We start from the raw sequence: 22,157 nt of genomic DNA, 5'->3' as shown, positions 1-22,157 counted from the left end.
CATTCAATTCATTAATGATAATCAGCTAAATAAACAAGAGTCTGAGGCTATGTGTTCAATCTCTGCTGGTTTGAAAACGTATTTGGAATGTTACCCTAATTTATATGAGTATGTATCAACTCAGTCCAAATCATGGTTTTGATATTCTACTACTATTCGATGAAACTACGTTTGTTACGAAGCATCAGAAAAATATTTGTAAGTCTGGTAGTCTTCGTTCAATGTCCATCAAGAATTCTTCCGAGCTGCTTTTCGAGCTGATGATGATGATGGCGACGATAATGATAATGATGATAATGATGATGATGCTAGTGCTAGCCCTCCCAACCAACATGGGGAACAATTTTCCAAAGCTCATTTACTTCATAGACTGGATCATTAAAGGTAATGTGCCATCCCGGCCCTGGCCGTCCTTAACGAGCTTCTCCGGCAAATCCGGCTGGCCCAGCCCTTCCAACAATAACAAAGACAAGCCTTCGTCAGTCTCCAGGGAGCAGGGGTGAGAAGCGAGCCATCTCCGTCGATCGCTCCCGCTGAGGCCAAGGGCTGACTTGCAGAGCCGCGTCCCCTTTCCTGGCTACACCACTCACAACGTCCATTAAAGAGGCCATCAGGCTTTACCAGGGGGCTCAAGCTATACCTAGTAGTGTGCAAAACTAGTTTCTCGTTCTCCTAGGCAAGAAACAGTCGAGATGCCTCTGGCTTCCTGCCTCCGCAGTCTGACTAGAACTCGTAAGCGCCTTCACCCCCCTGGTTTCTGCTTTCCTCCCTTTCCTCCTGTTGGATGAGATGGGGCCGGCGAGCGTCATTAAAGGCGAGCGCGAGGACTGGGCCTGATCCTGGTCGTGGTTGTTTTAGTGATAGTCGTCGTGTTCGTCGTCGTTGTCATCATTGTCGTCGTCGTTGCCTTGTCTTGATAATCGTGTTCATCGTCGTGTTGGTCGCCCTCGCCGTCGCCGTCGCCGTCGTTGTTCTGATTGTGCTGGATTGGATTGGTGTTCGTTCTCGTTGAACTAGGAGGGATCGACCGATAGATAGACACTCGACTCGACAACGGATTAGGACGGATCATAACATCACCAGCTCATCATCAGCCCGGGACCACGAAGGCCGCCAGCCACACCATCACGGAGCTAGCCAGCCAGAGAGCTAGATAGCCAGTCCCCTAGCCCCCCCCCCCTCCTTTCCCATCATCATCATTATCGTCATTATCATCATTACAGTCATTATCCTCATCAGCCATCCAATCATCGCGGAGCTCGATCTTAGTCAGATCTCAAATCTCGCGTCCATCCACCTATCTTACGTTCTATCGTTCCTTCGTTCTTTAGTTCGTCCGTTTGTGCTTGTGGGATCAGTGATCATTGGCCAGGTTCCGCGCCTTTCGCTCGCCTCCGGATTGTTTCCCGGGTAGGGGTTAGGAATTATCTTGGTTGGGAGGTCATGTCACCTGATTCCATCTGTGCCGGAGTCCAGTAACTGACGTGATCCACATTGGAATTGAGCATGGCGTCCAATACACCCAGCACAACCCATACCCCGCCCATGGAGGCCAAAGACAGCAATGCCGGGCCCATCAATAATAATAGTAGCAGTGGCCATGACAATAGTGGTACTGGTGGGGGTCCTGGCAGCCTAGCCACACCCCATCAGGGTGATGAGCATTTCTGTCTCAAGTGGAACGATTATCAGGACAGCATTTTCCACACCCTCCAAGATCTCCGAGCCGATGAAGATTTTGTGGATGTGACACTCGTGTGCGATGGCACGCCGCTCCGAGCCCATCAATTGATGCTCTCGGCGTGTTCGGATTTTTTCCGCGAGATGCTCAAAAACTTGTCGCGACAACGAAGTTTTCAGTCGCATCCTGTGATTGTGTTATGGGACATTTCGGTCGAGGATATGAAGAAAGTCCTCAAGTTTATGTACAACGGCGAAGTGGAAGTGCCGCAAGCTCATCTAAATCTTTTCTTGAGTGTGGCCGAAAAACTGCGAGTTCGCGGTTTGTGTCAGAGTGGCGGTAAGAACACGCCTGAACCAGCCGGCTCCCACCCACCCAAGTCACCTTCATCCTCTCCGAACTCGCCTTCACCCACCAAGTTTAACCACCACCCTCCAGATGAGGCCCACAGCTCAAAGCGAATCAAGATCGAGGCTAATTTGGGCAATCATATTGAAATCCGGCATTGCGTGGCCTTTAAAGAAGAATCGACGACGGGAACGGGATCGCCCAAAGCCTCCACCTCTTTCCCCGATCCTGGAGGTCCCGATGACTCATTAAGTCGCTCAGTCGGCGGTTCGGAGGCGGATTTTTCCATGGGAGGTGAGGACAATGGCGATTCCGGCCGAATGCCGTCCCAGTTAATGGGTAGGTCAACGCACGTGCCGGATGTTCAATTGAAGTACATAGAGTGGCATTGGAAGAGATACCTTGTCAATCGTTTTACTTTATTTCAGGCATGGCCAATCTAGCGGGAATGTCACCTTCGGGGAGCATGGATCAAGCCACTGCCAAAGGTGAGGTACTTTCTCATTCGATGGTATTAAGTTATTATATTTGTCATACGGCCGAATCGATATTTCTTAATTTCTCGACTTTTTGGTTAGAACGCGTAATTTTGTTCCATTGCATAATGAACTTTCGCAATTGATTACTCTGGCAGAATTGAACCAAATTGATTTCATAATGACCATCAGTATTGTACCTCCCATTGAGAAAGGTTTGTCTGCCACGTATTTAAATCCCTGCAGAACCACGAACTGTCGTGGCACGTTCAGCTATATTTTGCTCCATTATCGAATGAATATTGAATGCAATGCACAATGATTATTCTTTCTCAAATATGCATTATATTGCCAGCTTTAAATCGAAGTTAGCTGAAACTTCTTTCATCAATTTAGAGCTATTGGTAAATAAGTGCGTACCCTTTTTTTGTGAGTCTACATACAAGACCAGTGTGTGCAGTCGTTTCATTCTGGGGACAATGCAGCAGCGAAGAATTCTTGGAGACTGAGACCCCATACTTCTTCCAGCTCCACGCCCGCACTTTCCAACCGTTCCGACCATGCCATCAGTATGGAGTCCAAACATGAGACAACCCCAAACCAAATGGCATCATCATCTAGCCATGAAATCTCGTGTGATATTCAATGAACCTCAAGTGGAAGCCATGGAGGCCACATTTCGGATGAATCCCTATTTGGGGGCTCATGATCGGCGTCGGTTGATCGCTCAAACAGGACTCACAGAGCGTCAGATTCTGGTGTGGTTTCAAAACCGTAGACGGAAGGAAAAGGGATTGATGTATGTGGGACCAACCACGTACACAGTGCATCGGCCTTCGCTTTAAGCGACCGAATTATGATTGATCTGTACCCAAAATTATTCAGCCCTTGATATCAAAATAAACCGAATTTCTTTAACCAGGTTTGCGTGTTTTTTTTTTATTGCATTTTTACTTCCAACCCTTTAGAGCATACCTTCACAGGGGCGTGAAATTGATATTTATTCACATTAATTGCAGAATTCTGGCGAAGAGCCATGGTGGGCATGAATATGCCCGGAGGCTCAGCCCTCTCCAGTCCCAATCACAGTCCATCCACGCCTAAACCCTACACGGGAGGATACGGTGCCTATGGGGGATATGGAGATGGGAGCTATGAATCTACGCGAAGACAACGCTCGGTTTATTCCAGCCAACAAATTGCACAACTTGAGTCCTTTTTTCAAATGAACGAATACATCGATGGAGATCGTAAACGTCACTTATCACAACTGACCAATATTCCTGAGCTTCAAATCAAGGTTTGGTTTCAAAACCGACGGCAAAAGAAAAAACGTGAGCTCGAAGAGCTGTTCCAGCAACGAAGCAATCGACCATCCCGTCAATCGAGGTACTCTTAAGAGCCCCGGCCAAGTGGTTTGCATTGCTAACCGTTTCGCGGAAAGGATGCCAAGTACCTACAACACACCTCTCCCTATGACCTGTTCAGTTCAATCATTTGAGGAAAAAAAGCGAAGGAAAGCCAGTATTCAACTTCTAGTCGGTTTGTTTCGCTGGCAATTGCAATGTCAACGAAAATTGATTTGTGTTTATTGGGCAATGCTATTTTTCTCGAAGATGGTGGAATAGTATCGAAAGAGATCACCTGTGGACTTTGACTTTATTGAATAGTTATTATTCGTGATACTCTACGACCCCAAAGTTCCTGATATGCTCGAACAATATTATTTGTTGATTCATTTGTGTTCAGCTCATTCACCAAAAATAAACGAGTCGAACTCACAAGCCTTTTAATTCTGGCCTTTCTCGTAACTCACGAGAAATGGGGTCGAACATTTTGCTCACTAAACCCCGATTGCGAACTTTGCCCTCTAGCTCCTAATTTGATTGTTATGGAAAGAAGGCAATGCCGGTATTTTTATAAAATTGCCACAACTTTTATATGCAATAATCAGACACCTAACCTTAGTAGACAATTTGATAAAATAGGAGTAAGGAGACTGTTGGTAAACCCATTGCAATTCTTTAAATTGGGACTAAACAATCAAATTTCAGGTGTTAACCCGACCTATTTCCGCTCAGTGGCTTTTAGAGAATAATTCTTTCATATTTTAGACAGCAATTACATGCTCCACCAACAAATACGTATTGGTGACAATTGATATTTTTAGCAGGTCTCCTCCTTGAAGGGCTAGGGAACTTTGTGGGTATGTTGGTAATGCTCCAAGATCTGAAATGTTCCAAGAGCATAACTAGTTGTGCATCAAGTGGATCTTACAAGACACAAAGTGACAATTAAAACAATCAACCCAAGACCTTGTGTTGTCGAGCGGTCTAACGGTGAGCGCGAAAGAGGTGTCGTGACCTTGAAGCACAGCGCCGGAGGTAGACTTTTGGGGACGAAACGTTATGTTTTGGCTAGAGCAGTTTCCTAGTGTGTGAGAGATCCCCGGTTCGATTTTCCTCTCCAACGTTTCTCCACAGGAACATTTTAGACGCTAATCATGCCTACAGACGGAAAACCAATCTGATACGGACACGATACTGCCTATTAATAGAATTGGTCGAAAAGAAAAGGGTATACTTCGTTATAAGTAATCTCTTCTACTAAATCATAATAGGAGGTATCATTTCACGCCTACGTCCTGACACAGAAATTCGTTCCGGTTGTTTTTCTTTTTTTTGTTAATATTTACAAGCACAAAAGACCTACAAAGACTAACAGGTAGTCTTTGTTATTGAGACATAAAGACGGAGCAATGTTTTTGTTGTTGTTCTTGGTTTGTTCCCAACAAGTTTTGGAGTTTTTCCGCCTTCAAATTTGCGACGGCTTTTCGAGCTTTCTCTGGAGGTTCTCAGTTGTACATGAAGCCAGGGCATTGAAAAAATATTACATCAACTTTAACCATACGACATCAAAAGTATTTTGTTTGGGGGAGCTCCCAGGGAGTTCCGCCTTCCTCTAAAATAATAAAAAAAACGGCATCAAGCCATCAAAAGCCACTTAAAATGTCACTCGACGTTGATCGGGTTGAAATTTTTGTAGAAACTTAAACATTGACAACGAACGGAAATGGGGGATTGATGGAAATTAAATCGAAATGATACCTGAGCGAACGATTTAAATATAGTCAGAATAGGAGATACTTCTTGGATAGCAATAATTCCAGACCACCATACAAGTTTTCGAATTCAGATTGCCCGAATCACTATAACTACCAGTTTAACAAAAGTGCAAATGCCGACCGAAACGAATTTATGAGTCAGGGTGTAAATCGTGATGAAAGCCAAAAGCAAAACATAAAAAGCTCTAGGTTACTGCAGCAAACCAATATATTTGCATTGAACAAAAACAGGTTTTATCATGATGGATATTGAATGCTCTTGCTACGGAAGAGATGCAATCTACGTAAAAAGGTTTAAAAAACAAAAAAAAATAGTCCAGCCGTTCAGAAAAAAAAATCATTCAAAATGATACAAGTAAAAGCACTTTGGGCCATAAAAGAAAACGAGATTTTTCGAAGAAAAGGGGAAAAATCAAATAGCTATGTCAACTTTTGACTAAGAATGGTGAAAAATGCAAAAAATAACAAAATAATGCATACAGATCGATACATGTGGAAAAAAAATCGTTTTGCATGTTTGGATTCGCCTTGGTGATAACTAGACCATGTGAAAAGGCAGAAAATCGTCAAAAAGGTGACAAAATATAGAAAATGTGCCAAAAAGATGTTCTGGCCTGTATTAGGTCTTGTTTGTCCGATGTGAGAGCATAGTTCACTCTATGTACCGTGAAAACAACATGTTTTGTCGGAGTCTATTTATTATCAACTCGAAAGCAAATATATTCGGAGCTCTTTCCGAACATACTAAGCTCGGGGTATAATATACTTTCAGAAAACATAAATTATATTTTGCTTGTAACGGGCTTGTCTTAGAAAGCAAAAACGTGTATACATTAATGTCTACATTTCTGTCTTTCCTCGTCTTAATCCTTTTCCCAATGTTAAACCCCAACCTTTAGTGGGACATTTACTAATCATGGACCTTAATGAGTATATAAAATATTTTTTTCGAAGAAAGAAGTCTAGTCACAACCATTCGATTGGTTATCCCAGGTGGAAACACCGCCCAGATTGAGCTCCTCTTTAGCAAATGTCCTAGAGGGACTATATGATATGTCTGCAAGGGGTACAAATAGCATCCCTACACTGATCTTGAAGCGAGGTGTTGAAATATTGACAAGTTCGATCTCCCATTGGGTGAATATGTCCCTGTCGGATTCCAAGTTCGGGTTCAAGATCAATGGAGTCCTCACCATTCATAAGGGCATGGGGAAACCTCGGGACGATCACACCCCCAACCACCACCCAGTGAATATTCTACCACTCAGACCAAAATTTAATGACATTATATTATCTGTATTCTGCCACCACTCTCGAGCACCTTGTAGCAGATTGTGAGGGAAGACTTGGAACGACACCATCCAGGAGTACATGATCCTGGAAAATGCTGTTGGAGTTCTAGCTTTTGTCAGCAGATACCAGGTACAAGGTTTAAACAAGATGGAAGTCAGCGACAATCCGGCGTTATGGTTCCACTTTTATATTTAAGCGATCTTTTGTGTGGAATATGAGCACTTTCCCTCTCTTTCAGTTTTGAGGGTGGAGCTCCCCAAGGTTCGATTTATGACCACCTTTCGTTCATGGTGTTGATGGCTGGCTTACCCCATCATCTCAACATTTGGCAGAACAACATTGTCAGTTTCAAAGACAATATTATCATCTGGGTCATGGGCAATCTAGACAAAGTCAAAGCTGAGCTGAGCTAGAGAAAAAGGCTAGACACTTCTCAAAGCAAAAATGCAATTTTTACCTCGTCCTTTTATTGTGGTTATTCCAGTTATTGTGGAATGCATTTATTTCTGGCTGACTGTCGGTGTTATGTCTCCGAACTTCAAATACTGTTGCTTGGCAGGGGATTGAACTTAGTTACCCTTTGAATTTGAGAGTTGGCTCATCTCGAGAAAAAAAGATTGATCTTATGAAAGGACAATTAAGCGATCACCACAATGCGGGGCTTTCTCTCTAATAGCACTCGTACCATGAATAACTGAAATATACTTTTGATACACTCCGTTAAAGGGTTGCTTGCAGTATTAGGATCATAATTTATTTCATTTTTTATACATATTGTAAGCTGGTCATGCTTCATGGTCGTCTGGGTATTTTGAGATTCTAAAAATATTAAAAGCTTCATGCTTTCCTTTTTAAATTAGTGTGAAAAGAAATAGCTATTCATTAACTCTTGCTTGCACATATTTCAAATAAAGGTTAGAAAAGAACTGCCAAAAAAACAACAACATCAATTAAGGTTTAACTCACTTTAATCATTTCACCTATACTTCGAGACTTAGTTGGCTTTGAGAATTCTCTGGAAAAAAATCGAGATTAAGATTGATTATTTGACAAATTTGTGTTCATAAGAAACTGCCACATATTTAGGGTAGCAATATGTATTTTAGGACAACATAAGAAATATATAGATGTATTGTTTCATGAGAATTTCATTTGCTCCGTGACTTTAAAAAATATATTGCATTTTTAAAATGGAATGGCAAGAGTCTTATCAACTTTATTTCATGACAGTCTTGTGTTTAGTGATTTATTGAAGGAAATATTAATGTTACTGGCTTTCACTTCAAAATTTGTGTAAAAATAGGTCTAAAACTTGCCAAATCTACCACATTTTCCCAGAAACTTGAGAATCCCAAATTCCACCGAGCTTTCTACGTGCACATTAAGATGTCAGGCGTGTCTGCGACACGAGGAATAAAACAAAATATTGACCCTTGTGCTAGCATATATACTCGTACGTACTAACTTTACATGAGGTTTTGAAATGGACAAGTGTCACGTGCATCAGATTTCAAGAAGAAAAATGCAACGGCCCTATTTTTTTTCTTTTGTTACAAAATTCTACCACCTCTAACAAGTGAGAATGCAAGCCATTCTGTGATGACAATAATTGGAATTAGACTAAGCCTTTAATGGGGAGGGCGCAGGCCTTGAAAAGGACAATATCGAAGGTGACAAAGTAGGTACCATAAATCAAGTTGGATGATTTTTTCCCGATATTTAAAGAGGCAATGACCAAGAAATCATTCCGACGGAAAGCTTCCAGCTTATCTAAATTTATACTTGACATGATTAAGTATTTTACGACTGAAGTTTTGGAATCCCTTCTTAGTCTTACGGGGACTTGTCTTTTTTGCTATGACTATGGCTCTCCATAAACCCCTTGGGCCAAGACCCATTTCGCCAGTTGACTTCATTTGACATTTTAATCAACCTTTTTTATGTGGCCGAATGGTAATCCGTATTTTTAGAAATCTTAACTCAATATAATTCTTAATGAACGTAATAGCCACAATGAACTAGTTTTCCAATGAGGTTTGACCGTTACGGTCAAAGGGTACTAACTGTATCTACAAGATTTTTCTAAAGATGGGCGGAAGCAAATTTGTCATAACATGCTTAGCGTGGACTACAGAGAAATAGCTCAGAATTTTTGCAATATTCTTATACACAAATTTGGAATGCAATCAATTGTGGCGACGTGAGGCTGGTGGGAGAAAGTCCAGAGAGAAAGACGACTACATAAGTTGGTCCGAAATTTCTGGGAGGTGTCCTACCTGACCCGTCTCTAAAATCTTACGCTTCAATCGTTCCGGAGGAAAGATGTGAATGTTTAGCCTTATTTTTCATGATCAGGGTGTGCTCTGGAAAAGTGTGGATTGCTCCATTAGGCGATGCTTCTCCCTTCTTTATGCGTATTGACATGAACCTCCGTATGGACCAGAAGACAGGCTGGCAAGCCTCTCTTTGGGCCTTTGGCCAGAACTAAACTCCGCCACCACTCCTTCTTGGTTCGGATGACAAGAATTTGGAACAAATTGCCATCAACTGTGAGAAGTGCCGATTAACTTTCATTGTTTAAGAGGAGTCTGACCACCTTAGTCGGAAAAAACATCTCAAAATGAAGAATTGGGATGCTTCCTCCCGTGTGGGTAGTTGAGTGGTTTCAAACAGGAAACAAAACAAACAATGCTTTTGATTGTCTTAGGGATGCACTGCTCGTGTCAAGCCAATTTCTGCATTTACTGGAAGTAAGAATAAGGAAAGACTCCCGAAACGCAGATAATACATACATTGGTGCAGTAGGAATACGCGTAGGGTTCAAACCATCCCCAAGGAGCACTCGTGGAATGACCCATCCTTTTTTGGTAAGTGTGGCTGGCAATAATGAGAAAGAGATAACCGATCGATATGGAGTCTATTTTTTTCTTCCATTTATTCCAGTTAGTCCCCATGTCCAATCAATGTCAATCTGACTTACAAATGGATTTTCTAGGTAGAAAATATGGCTACTATTTCGGCATCCCCGCTAACTTCCGGAGATCCTCAAATGGTATGGGTAAGGTATGTACAAAGGTATTGTTTTTATCGAGGAACGAATACTATTTCATTGAGGACACAACCTTCAATATAGTGTCAATAGCTAGTATATAACAAGTCAATAGTTTCAAACAATAATTAATTGTCATCAATAATTATTATTCTTTATAAAATCATTGGTATCAGTTTGGTACCGAGGGTGTCCTCTTCGGTGGGGATGGAAGCGGGGCTAGGGTTCGAAAACGTTGAGGAGAATTATTCTTCATCGTTGTCTTCAGTTGCGTCCGCTCCAGTAAAAGCCCTCGATGCCAAACCTTTGCCAATCATCACAGGAAGGGTTTCATCTTGCTTCAACGGGAGTTCCACTTTCGTCGGCCACGGCCTCCCAAGAGAGCGACCGAATGTGAGTGGGTGGGAGAGTTTTGGGGGGAGGTAAGCCGCAACAACGAGCGCTATTGTTCATTTGCAGTGGGTCACGTGAGGCGAGGAGCTGACCGGGGAACCAGCCAGTCCTCTTCATGAGACGAATGGCTTCAACGGGGATGACAATTTGAAGGCCTTGTTTGGCGAGTTGGAGTTCGAACATGGTAGAGACTGCCAACTGGTCATTGCCTTGGACCCCAAGACATTTGATTTTGATGCAAAACGAACTCGGGGCAAGGAACAAAGCGCGTTGAAGGATAAGAGTCCGATAAATTTTGCTTGGAGGCCGAGAGGAATGGCATTGATGGTACAATTTAGTTTGTTGGGGGAAATACAGATTGAGCTGAGGAAAGGAGAGGGATTTTACCAATCACTCTTGCTGGCGATTGGTCCTCTCCAGTTGCGGTGAAAAGAGTCTTTGAACGGCCTCAGAGGAGATTTGACTTCCTCTAGGGGCAGTGATTGTACAGAATGGAAGTAAGTTGAAGCGCGAAGAAATTAGTGTTCGTCATCCTCGTATTTGCGGTAAGCGCTAGACAGAGCCTCAATAACAGGGCCAACAGCCTCAATGGACCTAAAAGAAAAGAGGCAACCCGGGTTAACCTTTCGTCAAGTCGTTCGCAACCATATTACAAGCATTGAAGGATATAATTATTGAATTTTGCTTCAAAGCGATGTCAAGCGCTTCAAAGCGATGTCAAGCGCTTCAGCTACCTGGTTACTCGACTGGGCAATGGGCTTGCTTGAGCGACTCTTTTGTAACCGGCTCCTCCATAAGGGGACGACCGGTGTCGATGGAGGTTTCGGTTGACCACAATATGCAAACCCTCCTTAGCTTTGTAGAAGAAGTCAGAGATGGGATTCAAGTTGTCTGATCGGGTGGCAAAGGTGCCAAAAATGGCAAAATCCAACAGGATCAAGCCCAAAACAATTGGAATGATATAGACCAGATTCAAAAGAAAAGTATTCTGATTGTTCCCGCTCAAAGTGAGTGTTCCGAGTCTGGGCTCGACCTGGCTCTCTGTCTCTTCTGTTTCAAAAGCAGACGTCGAAACCAATGTACAAAGCAAGCAAACAGTGAAGACGGTTGTCGCAGTATAAATTTTGGAAGCCATTGTGCGCGATTTCAGCTCGAATCTGTAACAAAAGCAACCGAAGGCATGTTATTACACGATACTAACCTCTTGGAGTAGGTGTTGTATCCAGATGAGGGTTGCTCGTAGCCAGTTTGGTATCCAGTTTGCTCATAACCGCTACCGTATCCGGTATCATCTCCACCGGCAAGACCTCCCAAAAGAGGGATAACAAGAGCGCCGAGGACGAGGATGAAGAGACCCAAAATGACGGCATTTTGAATGGAGGTGGCATTGAAGGTCACAGAGGTGGCTCCGTTGCCCGTTACGGTGACGAATCCCAACCTGGCTTCGCCTTCCTCATCTGATTCGAATTCAGAGTCCGACCGCACAACGGCGAAAAGGGCAAAAGCAGCGACGACGTAGATCCACTTCATTTTGAAAGGTTATGTGTAGGGTGTGGGTTGGGGGTATTGACAAGAAGAAGTCTGAAACGCAATATGTAGACCGTATTGACGAGGGTACTTCAGAAAGGGAGGTCTTTCAACTCGACGTCGATGGTCGGCTGGCATGTCTAGAGAGGAATATCGGGTCTTTCTAAATTGATTGGCCTCTCCCGTCTTTGGCTGCTAGCTGCCTGTTTCCCTCCTACCTTGCTTCCTTCGCTCCATCCTTCACCTAGCCAGTGATTCCTCCCCAGCAACCACCAATTCAATGGTCAAGGTCCATTTTCCGCTTTGGCTTCACTTAAGTGCCATGTGAAATTGCATCTAGGCCATTGCCCCTTACATGGTAGCTCGTGGTAGAAACTCGTGGGGTAAATTATCATATCACTATGAATCGAGTTCTTTGACAAAAAAGGAACATTTCAGGCCTGGTTTGGTTCGCTCCCACGGCCATTTTACACGCCTTCCAAGCAAAAGTTTGTCCGTTTCAACGAGTGGTACCAGATCAGACCTCATGCACAAGACTCGTCGGCCGTGAGTTGACGTGGAGAAATCAGTCTCTTTTCTTGTAGTGTGGGACCCTAGCCCTCGTATGTACTGTATGTACGTATGTATCTATCCCCTGTATTTCGTGTCTTCTTTCTCAGCTTCCGTTCCCCTTGTCGTCGTCCTGCCCTCTTCCCTCCCTATCGCATTGGCCTTACTTCAAATTGATTGCCGTAGGTTGTCCGTTCAATTTTTCGCCTTTTCTACCTTGCCTCGCTCGATCTGAGACGAGGAAGCGAAAGAATGGAAAAGCGAGAAGCGGGCGGCGAACCAGGAATTTCTCGAGCCAACTTTGACTCGACGTCGCCGACCAATGTCGGAGTCTTACGAGGCCACGAAGATACCCTAGGTTTGAACCTGTGTGTTGGTTCTACATGCCGTAGGGGAACCGATTGAACTGACTACTGCTGCTTGGCTATGTACAGTAAGAACCAGGTGTTGAACACTGGGAAAATGCCTTCCATTTTTTTAAAACATTTCATGGAAGGAAATAACGGCAGGAAACATTTGGATTCTGACATTTGATGGAAAGTGAATTATGTTAATCAAAAAGAAATCATGAGCAGGAGCTTGCTCCGTGAAGAGAGAAAGGAGGTTAATTGGCTAACGATGTATATGCACAAGAAGTGGAAAGACAAGATGATGGAAAAAGGAAATAGGGATCAGAGAGGGTCGGTGATGGAGATCGGGATTGGTCTCTTTGGTGGTCTAAGTTCATGAGCAAATGATGGATACCAATCTGGCTGAAACTTGATATGAGAATGCACAAGAATTGAACGAGAAATGTTTTACACCAATCATTACAGGTTACGTCTTTTCATCAAGCGCCTTTAACATCAGTTGAAACCTAAGAGCAGCAAAGTGACACAACCGACAAGGATAAAGGATCAAGGATCACATGGGGACTGGGATGGGATTGGGAAAGGGCACAAGAGCCGAGGATGTGAAAAGATAGTACTAGACTCATCAATGTATGTACACTGGACCTCCTGTGAGAAGAGATGAATGCTTCCACTTGATGGTGGCATACCTCAAAAAGAGTCGTGATTACTCTGAGACAAGAGAGGTAGAGAGAGATTGAAATATCTCAATAAGCATGCACCGCTAAGAAGAATTAGATCTAAGTCACTTAGTATCTCAAAGCTATTTGAGATTCACGAAGTCGTGCTTCTGTAATCCAATGTGAACTCGCACAATCATAGTCTAGTAAGATGGTAAGTGAGTATGATGAATATTTCTACATACCACAGAAACACTCTCTGCTCACGATGTTCGGCACAAGATCTTTTGCACTACTATTCCTCAATCAAGTATGGAAGTTCAACTTGTCTTCTCCTAAGGACCTTCAAACGCGACGCCGAAGCCGGATTCGTTCAAACTTCGCGGTGGACGCACGCCCGGTTCACAAAACCAAGCATGCACTAACGCGTCGAGTGGAAAGGATCCTCGAGCTCCCAGGATCCTACCATCCCCAGCAGATTTCGTCATACCCTACCAGCCATGCAAGCACGCTCACCTGCGAGAAGAGGGCCCGAAGATGGGTCATGTCAGCCAAGCTTGGCCAAGATTTACGGAGGACCGAGCACATGTACCATAATCATTGCCAAGACCACCACACAGATGCCTTGAACAGATCAGAGTTGGTGAAATCATGGCACAGACGGTAGTGCAGGAGGCTCCTTCGTGATTCGTGATCGGTGCCAGCGGCCCTCTCTCTCTCTCTCCCTCTTGAAACCCGTAAGGTAAGCCTCTTGGACTACTTTCATACCTACGTACATACATACTACGTGCGTCTGTCTATCTAGCTTCTAATATGCCGATCATCCGGCCTAGGTTGCTTCCAGGGGTGAAAGTGTTTCCGAACGAAAGTGAGCCTACCAACCAAGGTGTACCGTCGCATCCACTCGAAGAGAGAATAGTACAAGACGTAGAAGCCGGAATCCCGGTTGACTACATTGGCTTCGTAGCTCGTCAAGGAAATGTCGAGTATGCTCAGTGGCATTTCGAGGCACATAGCCCGCCGATTGAGGCTAACAAGCCAAGGATAGAGGCGAGTCCATTTCGACCGTTTTTTAACAGCGGAAAATTGTGGTTATGAAGTAGCTGGCTCTTCTACTCTCTTGGCTTGAAAGTATTTGTGTGTGTGCCCGCTCAAACGGAGCTCAGGTTTCAGGTGGGATTTGAGAATTCTTCCGCTCGACTAGCCTTACTTCAGCACATGTCAACAGGACATGAAGACATATATGGGTATTCATCGTATCTAGCACTTCAATATAGGTAGGGTGCTTGGCAAGTTAGGGATTCTCAATGAATGGGCCATATGCTTTCAAGAACAAGGTCAAGGCGTGACCTCGGCGGGCAGGAGTTGTAAATAAAAGCAAGGATTGCACTGACAAGGGTCAGCGACATTTACAGTACCTACTGTCGACGAATCTGATACGCTCATGGATTAGGGTGGATCCGATACACGTGTTCTTCTACTCTTAGTGGAAAGGTGAACAGCCACAATTGACTTGCTGTTTTATCAGCCTGCTCAATTAGGACATATCAAGACATTACCAACCGGAGCCGTGCGGAAAATAAACCGAAGCCGCTAAGAAAGAAATGCTCCAACCACAAGAAACAAACCGTTTCGTGCGTTTGCCGCCTTCAGGGATAACAAAAGTAAAAGTTGTTGCTGCTTAACAAAACCATTCGTATTAAAAGGGAAAAAGGACGTCTGATTGATTGGAACATTCTGACAAATGATTCGACGAGGTAAAAACAAAACCCTGACGATTCGACAACAACGTCCTTTGAATTTTCAGACTCCAGTATTCATGTCCCTGATGGTTGTTGATTCTTAACGGAGCAAGTTGCCCATTGCATTCAATGCCATCTTACCTTGAAAGACTTAGACTTCCGGTGCACAACTCAACTTGATTAGACGTCAGAAATTTCAGACAAGTTTGCTCTTTCATTGCGAAAAGCCGAACAATAGATACAAGTTAATGTCTTATAAGAAGGACCGTGGAAAAAGAAAAAAATGCACAATTAGGGGTCCGAAAGAAAAATCAATGCTATTTTAATTGTCAAATTTGGCCTCTTTTGATCCCTTTGGTTACATTCTTCGACGTAAAAATTGCGACTCTCACGGATACACCATCAGTTGATAAGTTGCTGAGCTTGAAATCTACAATCTATCATTATTGTTCATTTTGGAACTTGTCCTTGATTGATAGTTGGTATCTTTTTCTGTTATCTCCAGAACAATCTATTTAATTTGCTATGGCGGTGAAAAAAACTATCTATGCGACTTGCTTCCAAAAGAGGCACTTTATACCTTTTAATGATTATTCTAAGGTAAGTGGTACACATATTCTTCGTAGGATTGCGAAATGGGTGACATGAGCTCTATTACGTTTGCGATTTTGGCACGTAACTGTGATTACTTATGTAAGTGATCTCAATGGTGCAAAAGACAGACCAAGGCCATTTAGAATTGATCATGAGTATGGATTTTGAATTGGAGAGCCGCGATTACTCAGGCCTCGTAGTAAGGAAAGAAGTCAAAAGAAATTTCTTGAATACAGCTGTTATGAAAAAGTCTAGTGGAAAAAGAGGTCAAGCGACGAAAGACGCCTCCGGCCAAGATATGATTTGATTCTCGTCTTTCCATCCCTTTGTTTCAGTGCTTGTGAGGATGTGGAATGACTCAGATATTTGCTTAAGGAAGAATGCTGCCCAAAGCTCAAAAGATGTGGAGAATTTCCAAATGAAGCACATATTAGTGAGAGCCATTGAGCCAGCTATCTTTGCTGAGGCTGTATCATAATATGATGCTCGAGGACAAAAGTGAAATCCATTGTTAATAGCATTTCCGGCTGACGCTCTTCGAACTAATCGCATTCAGAACCCTAGACGGTCAGAAGGGATTGGTCAACAATTAAGAGGATGAAAGTTTGGACAGTAATCATCCTAACCAACCATAACTGATATCTTAACCACATTCTTCCTTCTGGTTTCACCGACATTCAAATTTGCAGACACATGGTGACAGAATTTCTTTGCATTGGCGAGAACATGCGACGTCAATCAAACTCGAACCAACGTTCTATTTATGATCCCGCGGTTCTGGTCGAGACTTGGAGAAAAATCTTAGCTCAGCACCTCTTACATCTCGACAAAGAAGATGATTTGAGGCATCTAGATTGATTGAGGGTTTACCAACAATTGTACGAAGATGATAATTGAAACTAAGGGCTACTTCAGGTATTGTACCCACTGGCATGAGACAGCAAGTTTGTTTCCCTGAGACAATAAGACCCTCGGAAAAATACTCGTGTCATCTCTCGAGAAAGAAATCTTATCAAATGACCAAAAGGGATTAACGACGACAAGGGCCCTCAAGATGGATACGTTCTCTTCTTAAAGCAATGGGCTCTTTGCAACGGATATGGAGATCGTCATGAAACCCGTTTGCATCCTTTCCGAAATGGGCTGAGAATAGGCTCAGGATTTGGACAGAGGGTAGTGAGGAGTGAGTGGTTTTCAGGTTGATGGAGCTCAGGCCAAAAAAAACTCGTGTCAACTGAGAGTTAAATTCAGGCGCTTGATGATTGATTTGAAGCCATACCACAACAAATTGCCCAAAAATATGAACAAGTGCATGAAATTTGTTGTGGGTGATTTTGCTGAGACGACGAGAAGTGCCCTTACCTGAGGGTGCTGGAATGCAAATTTTTGGGTCCTTATCCGTGAGAGAGAATTGCTCTGATTGTTTCACTTGTGGATGATGCGAGAGAGACACCTTGTTATTCAAACTGACAACTTGGAGGTCTGCAATAATTCTAGCTAACTCAAGCTCCTCAGCGCCCGCCAGAATTGTACTTGTGAACTAGCAGAAGTGGTGGTGGAACAAGAAGAAGACGACGACCATGTAGTGGTAGGAGAAGAAGTAGTAGCAGTGGAGGGAGGTTGTTCCCAAAGTCTTATTCGAATTACACCACCCTAACACTACACATCACCGGTCTGATGTTGTGCCACAACAGCAGCAGCTACAGTAGCTAGTAAGGCCAGTGATGGAGATGGCTGCAGTGGTTGTAGTTCTAGGAGTTATAGCAGGAATGGTGCTTGTTCGGAAAGGAGCATGTTACACGAGGAGTGTGTAGTCGTGCTTTGAATGAGAACCCGTCGAAGACGTCGACACTCCTCCTTCATACGCTACATACGTATGTACAAGAACGGATATTCCTATTGCTGCTGTCTCTCTTCGTCAACCAAAATGGTTTCTCCTCACTTTGCTGCTTCGAACTCAACGCCTTGCCCGCCAAAGGAAATACACATGGGATTTGTATATTTACATACATAATACGGTACGTACATGAGCGTATGGAGTGTAACGTACATGCGCAGAGGTAGCAGCGAGACGTGAACAATCCCTCTCCGGCAACAGACCATGATTTTCCTGAATGGTGCTGGAGGACGAGCCATGAACAGGGGGATTACCATGTTGTCTTCAACCATCAACATCAGACTAACTTTCATTGTCGTGGCATTACGCATAACAAAGCAATTGAAGTACCTCTTCTCAGCCAAACTCAAATGGCTTGCGTCATCCAGTCGATATTGAACTATTGATAGAAAATCGTAAATGATAATCGAAAGCATAATTTCGAATCATATGTCAGAACATGACTGTGAATATTCTTTGCCTTTCGCACATGGAATACTAGCCTCCAGGGCTAGTGGACTAGCCGCCAATTAGGGATGCCTATTTCTTTCCGGTCGAAAACAAACGCAGGAATGTAAAAGAAGTGAAATCCCCCGAAACAAACTCGCTAAAGAGAGCCTGAAGAAGCAACAATGCCATCCATCTTCAGTACCCATGTACGTACGGTATGTACGTACATCCCGGCATCCGAAAGTAGAAATAGAGAGTGACTGCAAGGTAGAGCTCATTCAAGCTGAAGGAGGTCAGAAGACGAGAAACAAGAAACGGAGGCCTGCCCACAACCATCTTTAATACCTGTTCTACCTGAGACACACGCCACGGTGAAGCGACTTCAAGCCTTGAATTGAGCCCGAGCTGCACCTGCTTCCAGGGACGGAGCCTTCGACGGCCCAACAAATGACCTACATTACCGTTGGCGTCTGATAAGCCAATCAGCATGCTACACCATTCTCATCATCGTTCTGGAAGTCGAGAAAGAATCTCTGCCTGGGCAAGATGGAGAAGGCACTGGTGGCCCACTTAACGAACAACTCTCATAATGGCGATGACAGGTCATTCTTGGGAAATGAATGACTGCATATGCAAGCTACTCGAATGGTGACAAGTTCGGCTTTGGGCAGAGGATTCACTATTATTATTGATATTATCATTATACTTATAAAAATTTGTAGTGCTGCTACTGCTACCACAATACACTACGGAAACTTATCTCCCCATTTTGGGTCATATTTGGCAAGGGTGTGTGGAATGAAGTTTCACTTTCTTTGGAAGGGAAGGCATGTGTACTAAGTCGTCAGACATTCCGAGTTTAGTGGTTGTCAAAAAGAGACACCGAAGCGATTTCGTCCAAATCTTCTTGAAACGGTATTCTGATCTCGACCTGAAGACAAATTGCCAGATGTCGAAATATGCTTGGAGGCCTCCAAGATTTCTGAAACGTGGTACAGGAAACCAATTGATGGATCAAGCCAAGCCATTTCCAACGAAAATTGGGTATTTACTGTCATCCTCCCATCCATCCCCTTTTAAGATGCCACAATCTGGAAGCATCATCTCTAACGTCAATCATTCTTCTTGCCACCATTTCTAAGTCATCCTCGGAATTCCCCTCGTGATTCTCCTCATCCCTCTCGGTTTTGTCGATGGCTTGCTTCACAACGCTCAAAGCACGAGAAAATTGACTCTTTTCAATTTTTCAATAGGCGAATGCCATTTAACTGTTCTGAGGCAAACCTTTGTGGAACTCGTAAATTACTTCAACCTTGAGCCCGAGTTTACGTTTTCCGTCAGATTTGTCTTGATGTCTGGAAACCATGCGTTTTTCTCTCGTGGTCTCTATTCTGTGGGGCTCTTTGCCACACTTACTCCGGTTCTTGTGCAATCGTTTTTCCACTCACCTCGCATCATTGGCATCATTAACACTTCCACTGCCAACATCATCATCATCATTAAGATAGATACACGCAAAGTATATCCTTCCACCCGTCAGCGTATTACTTGAACTCTGGCGACGCTTTTCGGCCGAAAATGTACAAGAATAGACCTCCAGCCAATTGGTATTGTTCAAGCATGTACTGTATGTACACAGACTACCTTGCATCTGGATAGAGACCATTCTCGCCAGATCCTATTTGTTCATAAACTGTCGGAACGGCAAAGCAGAGAAATCATGCAACACTTGGGGGTCTGTCAGCAAATTGCATAATAGGTCCGCATTTGCATGCATGAACGCAGAATCTCAGAATCTGCTGTTCTGTATGTTTGAGAATGTTTTGCAAGTGAGGCTGACAGATCTTGTTGGAACGAGACTATTTCACGTAAATCAAGTCATGGATCCCACCACATGGACATCGCTTTTTTGACGACAGTTGGCCAATATTCGAGAGGACAATATTGATTAGCAGTAACTTCACATCTTCCAAAGAGAGTGCTTGAAAGCCTCATGCCATATGTAATGGCGCTTCTTATGGAAAGCAAAGGAAAACTTTCTTATCTAAAATCTTTTGAGCGTACTTCGTCCCCAATTTTGATGGCAAAGCCCGTCGTCGTAGGATGCTTGTGAAGTCCCCACCTTCCAACTGACTTGTTGTGACCGTTTCCTTTTCGCTTTTTGAGCAATAATCCGTAGCAGATGACGTCTTTTTTTGAACGACGGGCATGTAAATTCTCTTACTTCGACAAATGGGAGAAGTGCCTTCTTTGATCAATGAATCAATTTCAGCATCTGAGACAAGTGCAATAATGTTGTCTTCCTTCTCACGTCGGGAGATATTAAGACAAATGAAATGAGTATCATACTGTTCCGTTCAAGGTGAGAGATTTCAACGCGTGAACTTTTTCAGGCTCTGTCAAAATTCAATGTCGATCATTAAGTTGTGACGTTCATGGTTTCTAGGCCAACCTATCGCTTGAGATGCTACGGCAATGGTTATAGATGGACCATGATGGACAAGAATTTCCTGGCAGCAGATTAATGGCCTCCAAATCGAATGGAATCGATGGCTTCTTTGTCAAATGGCTAATCGATGTATTCATTGCTCGGTATTGCTTAGCCTTGATTGAACATGTAGATTTAAAATCTATCGTGGCATGCTGATTGAATTGTGATTAGTGAAACCATACTACTTCGCTTTGCTCTCGATCACTGCCTCGCATGCCATTTTGTTTTGAAATGGAAGTAATGGTTTTTGTTGTCGAAAATCTTAAAACTATTTCATGGAAATTAAGCATTGAGCAATGTCAGTTTCAGAACAGGCGTGTTTTCTTTTTTCCATGCATCCAGAGACAGGGCCGGCCGTGAGAAACGGAAAGAGTCCTTTTTGTTGAAAAAGAAAGGTTGCGAGAATCAGAAAACAAATTCTTCCGTTTTGAACCGGAAAGTTGGATTGCCTAGGATGGAAAGGACTTGAAAAGGAAAAGAATGTGAAGCAAATGTTCTCAATATCGTGATAAAAACTGAAGGGAGCTTTCATTTTGAACATTCTAGTTCATCCATTGGAGTGCAACGAGCAAACTCGTTTATCTACTATCAAAGGCTAGCCAGATTCTCCATCTCTAATTCGTTGGTCGATCAAATAATATGTGAAAATTAAAAGCTAATTAATTAATTAGTGAATTAATATGAATAATTTTTTCGTCTTAAACTGCTGAGAAATCCATTCCCAGTAGAGGTAAGAAAGTCTGCAAAACAATAATAATGATAATCCACTAGAAAATAGTATGTGGATGGTTTGCACAGAAATGTGGCAAAAGTTATCAAATTTAAACGCGAAGATAACCATTTTCGCTTGAAAATCTCGACACTAAGATAAGATTAGTATTATAGTTTGAGAAGAAAGCATGCGCATATAAATGGAAAAAAGATATGTCAGAATCCAAATTATTTCCTACCTTTTGCGTCGATCTGTTAGTTCACCAGAAGTGCAGGGGGAGAGACAGATTCCTACGCGTACCGATCGAATTTGGTCAATACACCAGTGCACACATTTTTGCTAACAATTTGCTCTTTACTTCTCGCTCTGTCAATCGGTCTCTCCCCTCTCCCATTTGTCAAAGCAAACCTGGGCAGATCAATGTCAGGTTGAACCGTTGGCTAATCACTCCCAATACGAACGAAGTTGCAATGAAAAGCCGGACTACTTGGAGACACTCAAAATATCTCTCGCAAAATAACACGTGCTCTTGATCAGACGTCACTAAGTTCAACCAAGTATGTATTCATGTTGTTGTACCTCGGTGGGATGAGCAGTGTTGATGGCCGAAGCACAAGTGAATGAGTGAATGAAACTGGGAGTTTGTTCGGACACGAAAATGCTTGTAGATACTATATAGTGGTGAAGATTCGTCTCATGCATGTGGCATGTCTCCCAACAGGAACTACAAATCCGGTCTGGGTATTTGGCTGGGCGCTCGGCGGTCGAAGCCGCGACCTCCGTTCGGATCATCCACACGACAAACCCTCAGAAGAACCAACCAGCCAACCAACGAGGTACAAA

At 43.3% G+C, this 22,157-nt stretch overlaps 2 protein-coding genes across 8 annotated transcripts; one reads left to right on the top strand and one right to left on the bottom strand.

Moving 5' to 3' along the window:
• The first annotated feature begins 870 nt into the window (after nucleotides 1-870).
• On the top strand, nucleotides 871-4,289 carry LOC131879312 (broad-complex core protein isoforms 1/2/3/4/5-like). 5 transcript variants are annotated; one of them, XM_059225596.1, is made up of 3 exons: nucleotides 871-2,323; nucleotides 2,458-2,517; nucleotides 3,034-3,428. In XM_059225596.1, exons 1-3 carry the CDS (start codon nucleotides 1,507-1,509, stop codon nucleotides 3,348-3,350), a joined length of 1,194 nt encoding a protein of 397 aa, XP_059081579.1. In that variant the 5' UTR covers nucleotides 871-1,506; the 3' UTR covers nucleotides 3,351-3,428. The 5 variants fall into 5 exon arrangements, with proteins under 5 accessions (XP_059081579.1, XP_059081577.1, XP_059081580.1 ...); XM_059225594.1 differs by having other exon boundaries at nucleotides 876-2,368; XM_059225597.1 differs by lacking the exon at nucleotides 3,034-3,428 and adding an exon at nucleotides 3,525-3,692 and having other exon boundaries at nucleotides 884-2,368; nucleotides 2,458-2,522.
• Nucleotides 4,290-10,052: 5,763 nt separating this feature from the next.
• LOC131879643 (uncharacterized) lies at nucleotides 10,053-22,021 on the bottom strand. Of its 3 annotated transcripts, none has more exons than XM_059226005.1 (3): nucleotides 21,894-22,021; nucleotides 11,566-11,945; nucleotides 10,053-10,958 (listed from the first exon to the last, which is right to left on the bottom strand). In XM_059226005.1, exons 2-3 carry the CDS (start codon nucleotides 11,892-11,894, stop codon nucleotides 10,883-10,885), a joined length of 405 nt encoding a protein of 134 aa, XP_059081988.1. In that variant the 5' UTR covers nucleotides 11,895-11,945; nucleotides 21,894-22,021; the 3' UTR covers nucleotides 10,053-10,882. The 3 variants fall into 3 exon arrangements, with proteins under 3 accessions (XP_059081988.1, XP_059081989.1, XP_059081987.1); XM_059226006.1 differs by lacking the exon at nucleotides 21,894-22,021 and adding an exon at nucleotides 17,148-17,376; XM_059226004.1 differs by lacking the exon at nucleotides 21,894-22,021 and adding an exon at nucleotides 13,695-13,846.
• Nucleotides 22,022-22,157: the final 136 nt, after the last annotated feature.

This window comes from Tigriopus californicus, chromosome 4 (assembly GCF_007210705.1).
Source record: "Tigriopus californicus strain San Diego chromosome 4, Tcal_SD_v2.1, whole genome shotgun sequence".
Taxonomy (NCBI): domain Eukaryota; kingdom Metazoa; phylum Arthropoda; class Copepoda; order Harpacticoida; family Harpacticidae; genus Tigriopus; species Tigriopus californicus.
This window is presented reverse-complemented; position numbering and strand designations above follow the sequence as displayed.

Coding starts and splice junctions, on each gene's coding strand:
- LOC131879643 (XM_059226005.1), bottom strand. CDS start 11,894: ATGAAGTGGATCTACGTCGTCGCTGCTTTTGCCCTTTTCGCCGTTGTG. Junction 10,959..11,565: donor TACAACACCTACTCCAAGAG/GTTAGTATCGTG, acceptor CTTTTCTTTTAG/GTCCATTGAGGCTGTTGGCC.
- LOC131879312 (XM_059225592.1), top strand. CDS start 1,507: ATGGCGTCCAATACACCCAGCACAACCCATACCCCGCCCATGGAGGCC. Junction 2,369..2,457: donor AATGCCGTCCCAGTTAATGG/GTAGGTCAACGC, acceptor ACTTTATTTCAG/GCATGGCCAATCTAGCGGGA. Junction 2,518..3,524: donor GGATCAAGCCACTGCCAAAG/GTGAGGTACTTT, acceptor CATTAATTGCAG/AATTCTGGCGAAGAGCCATG.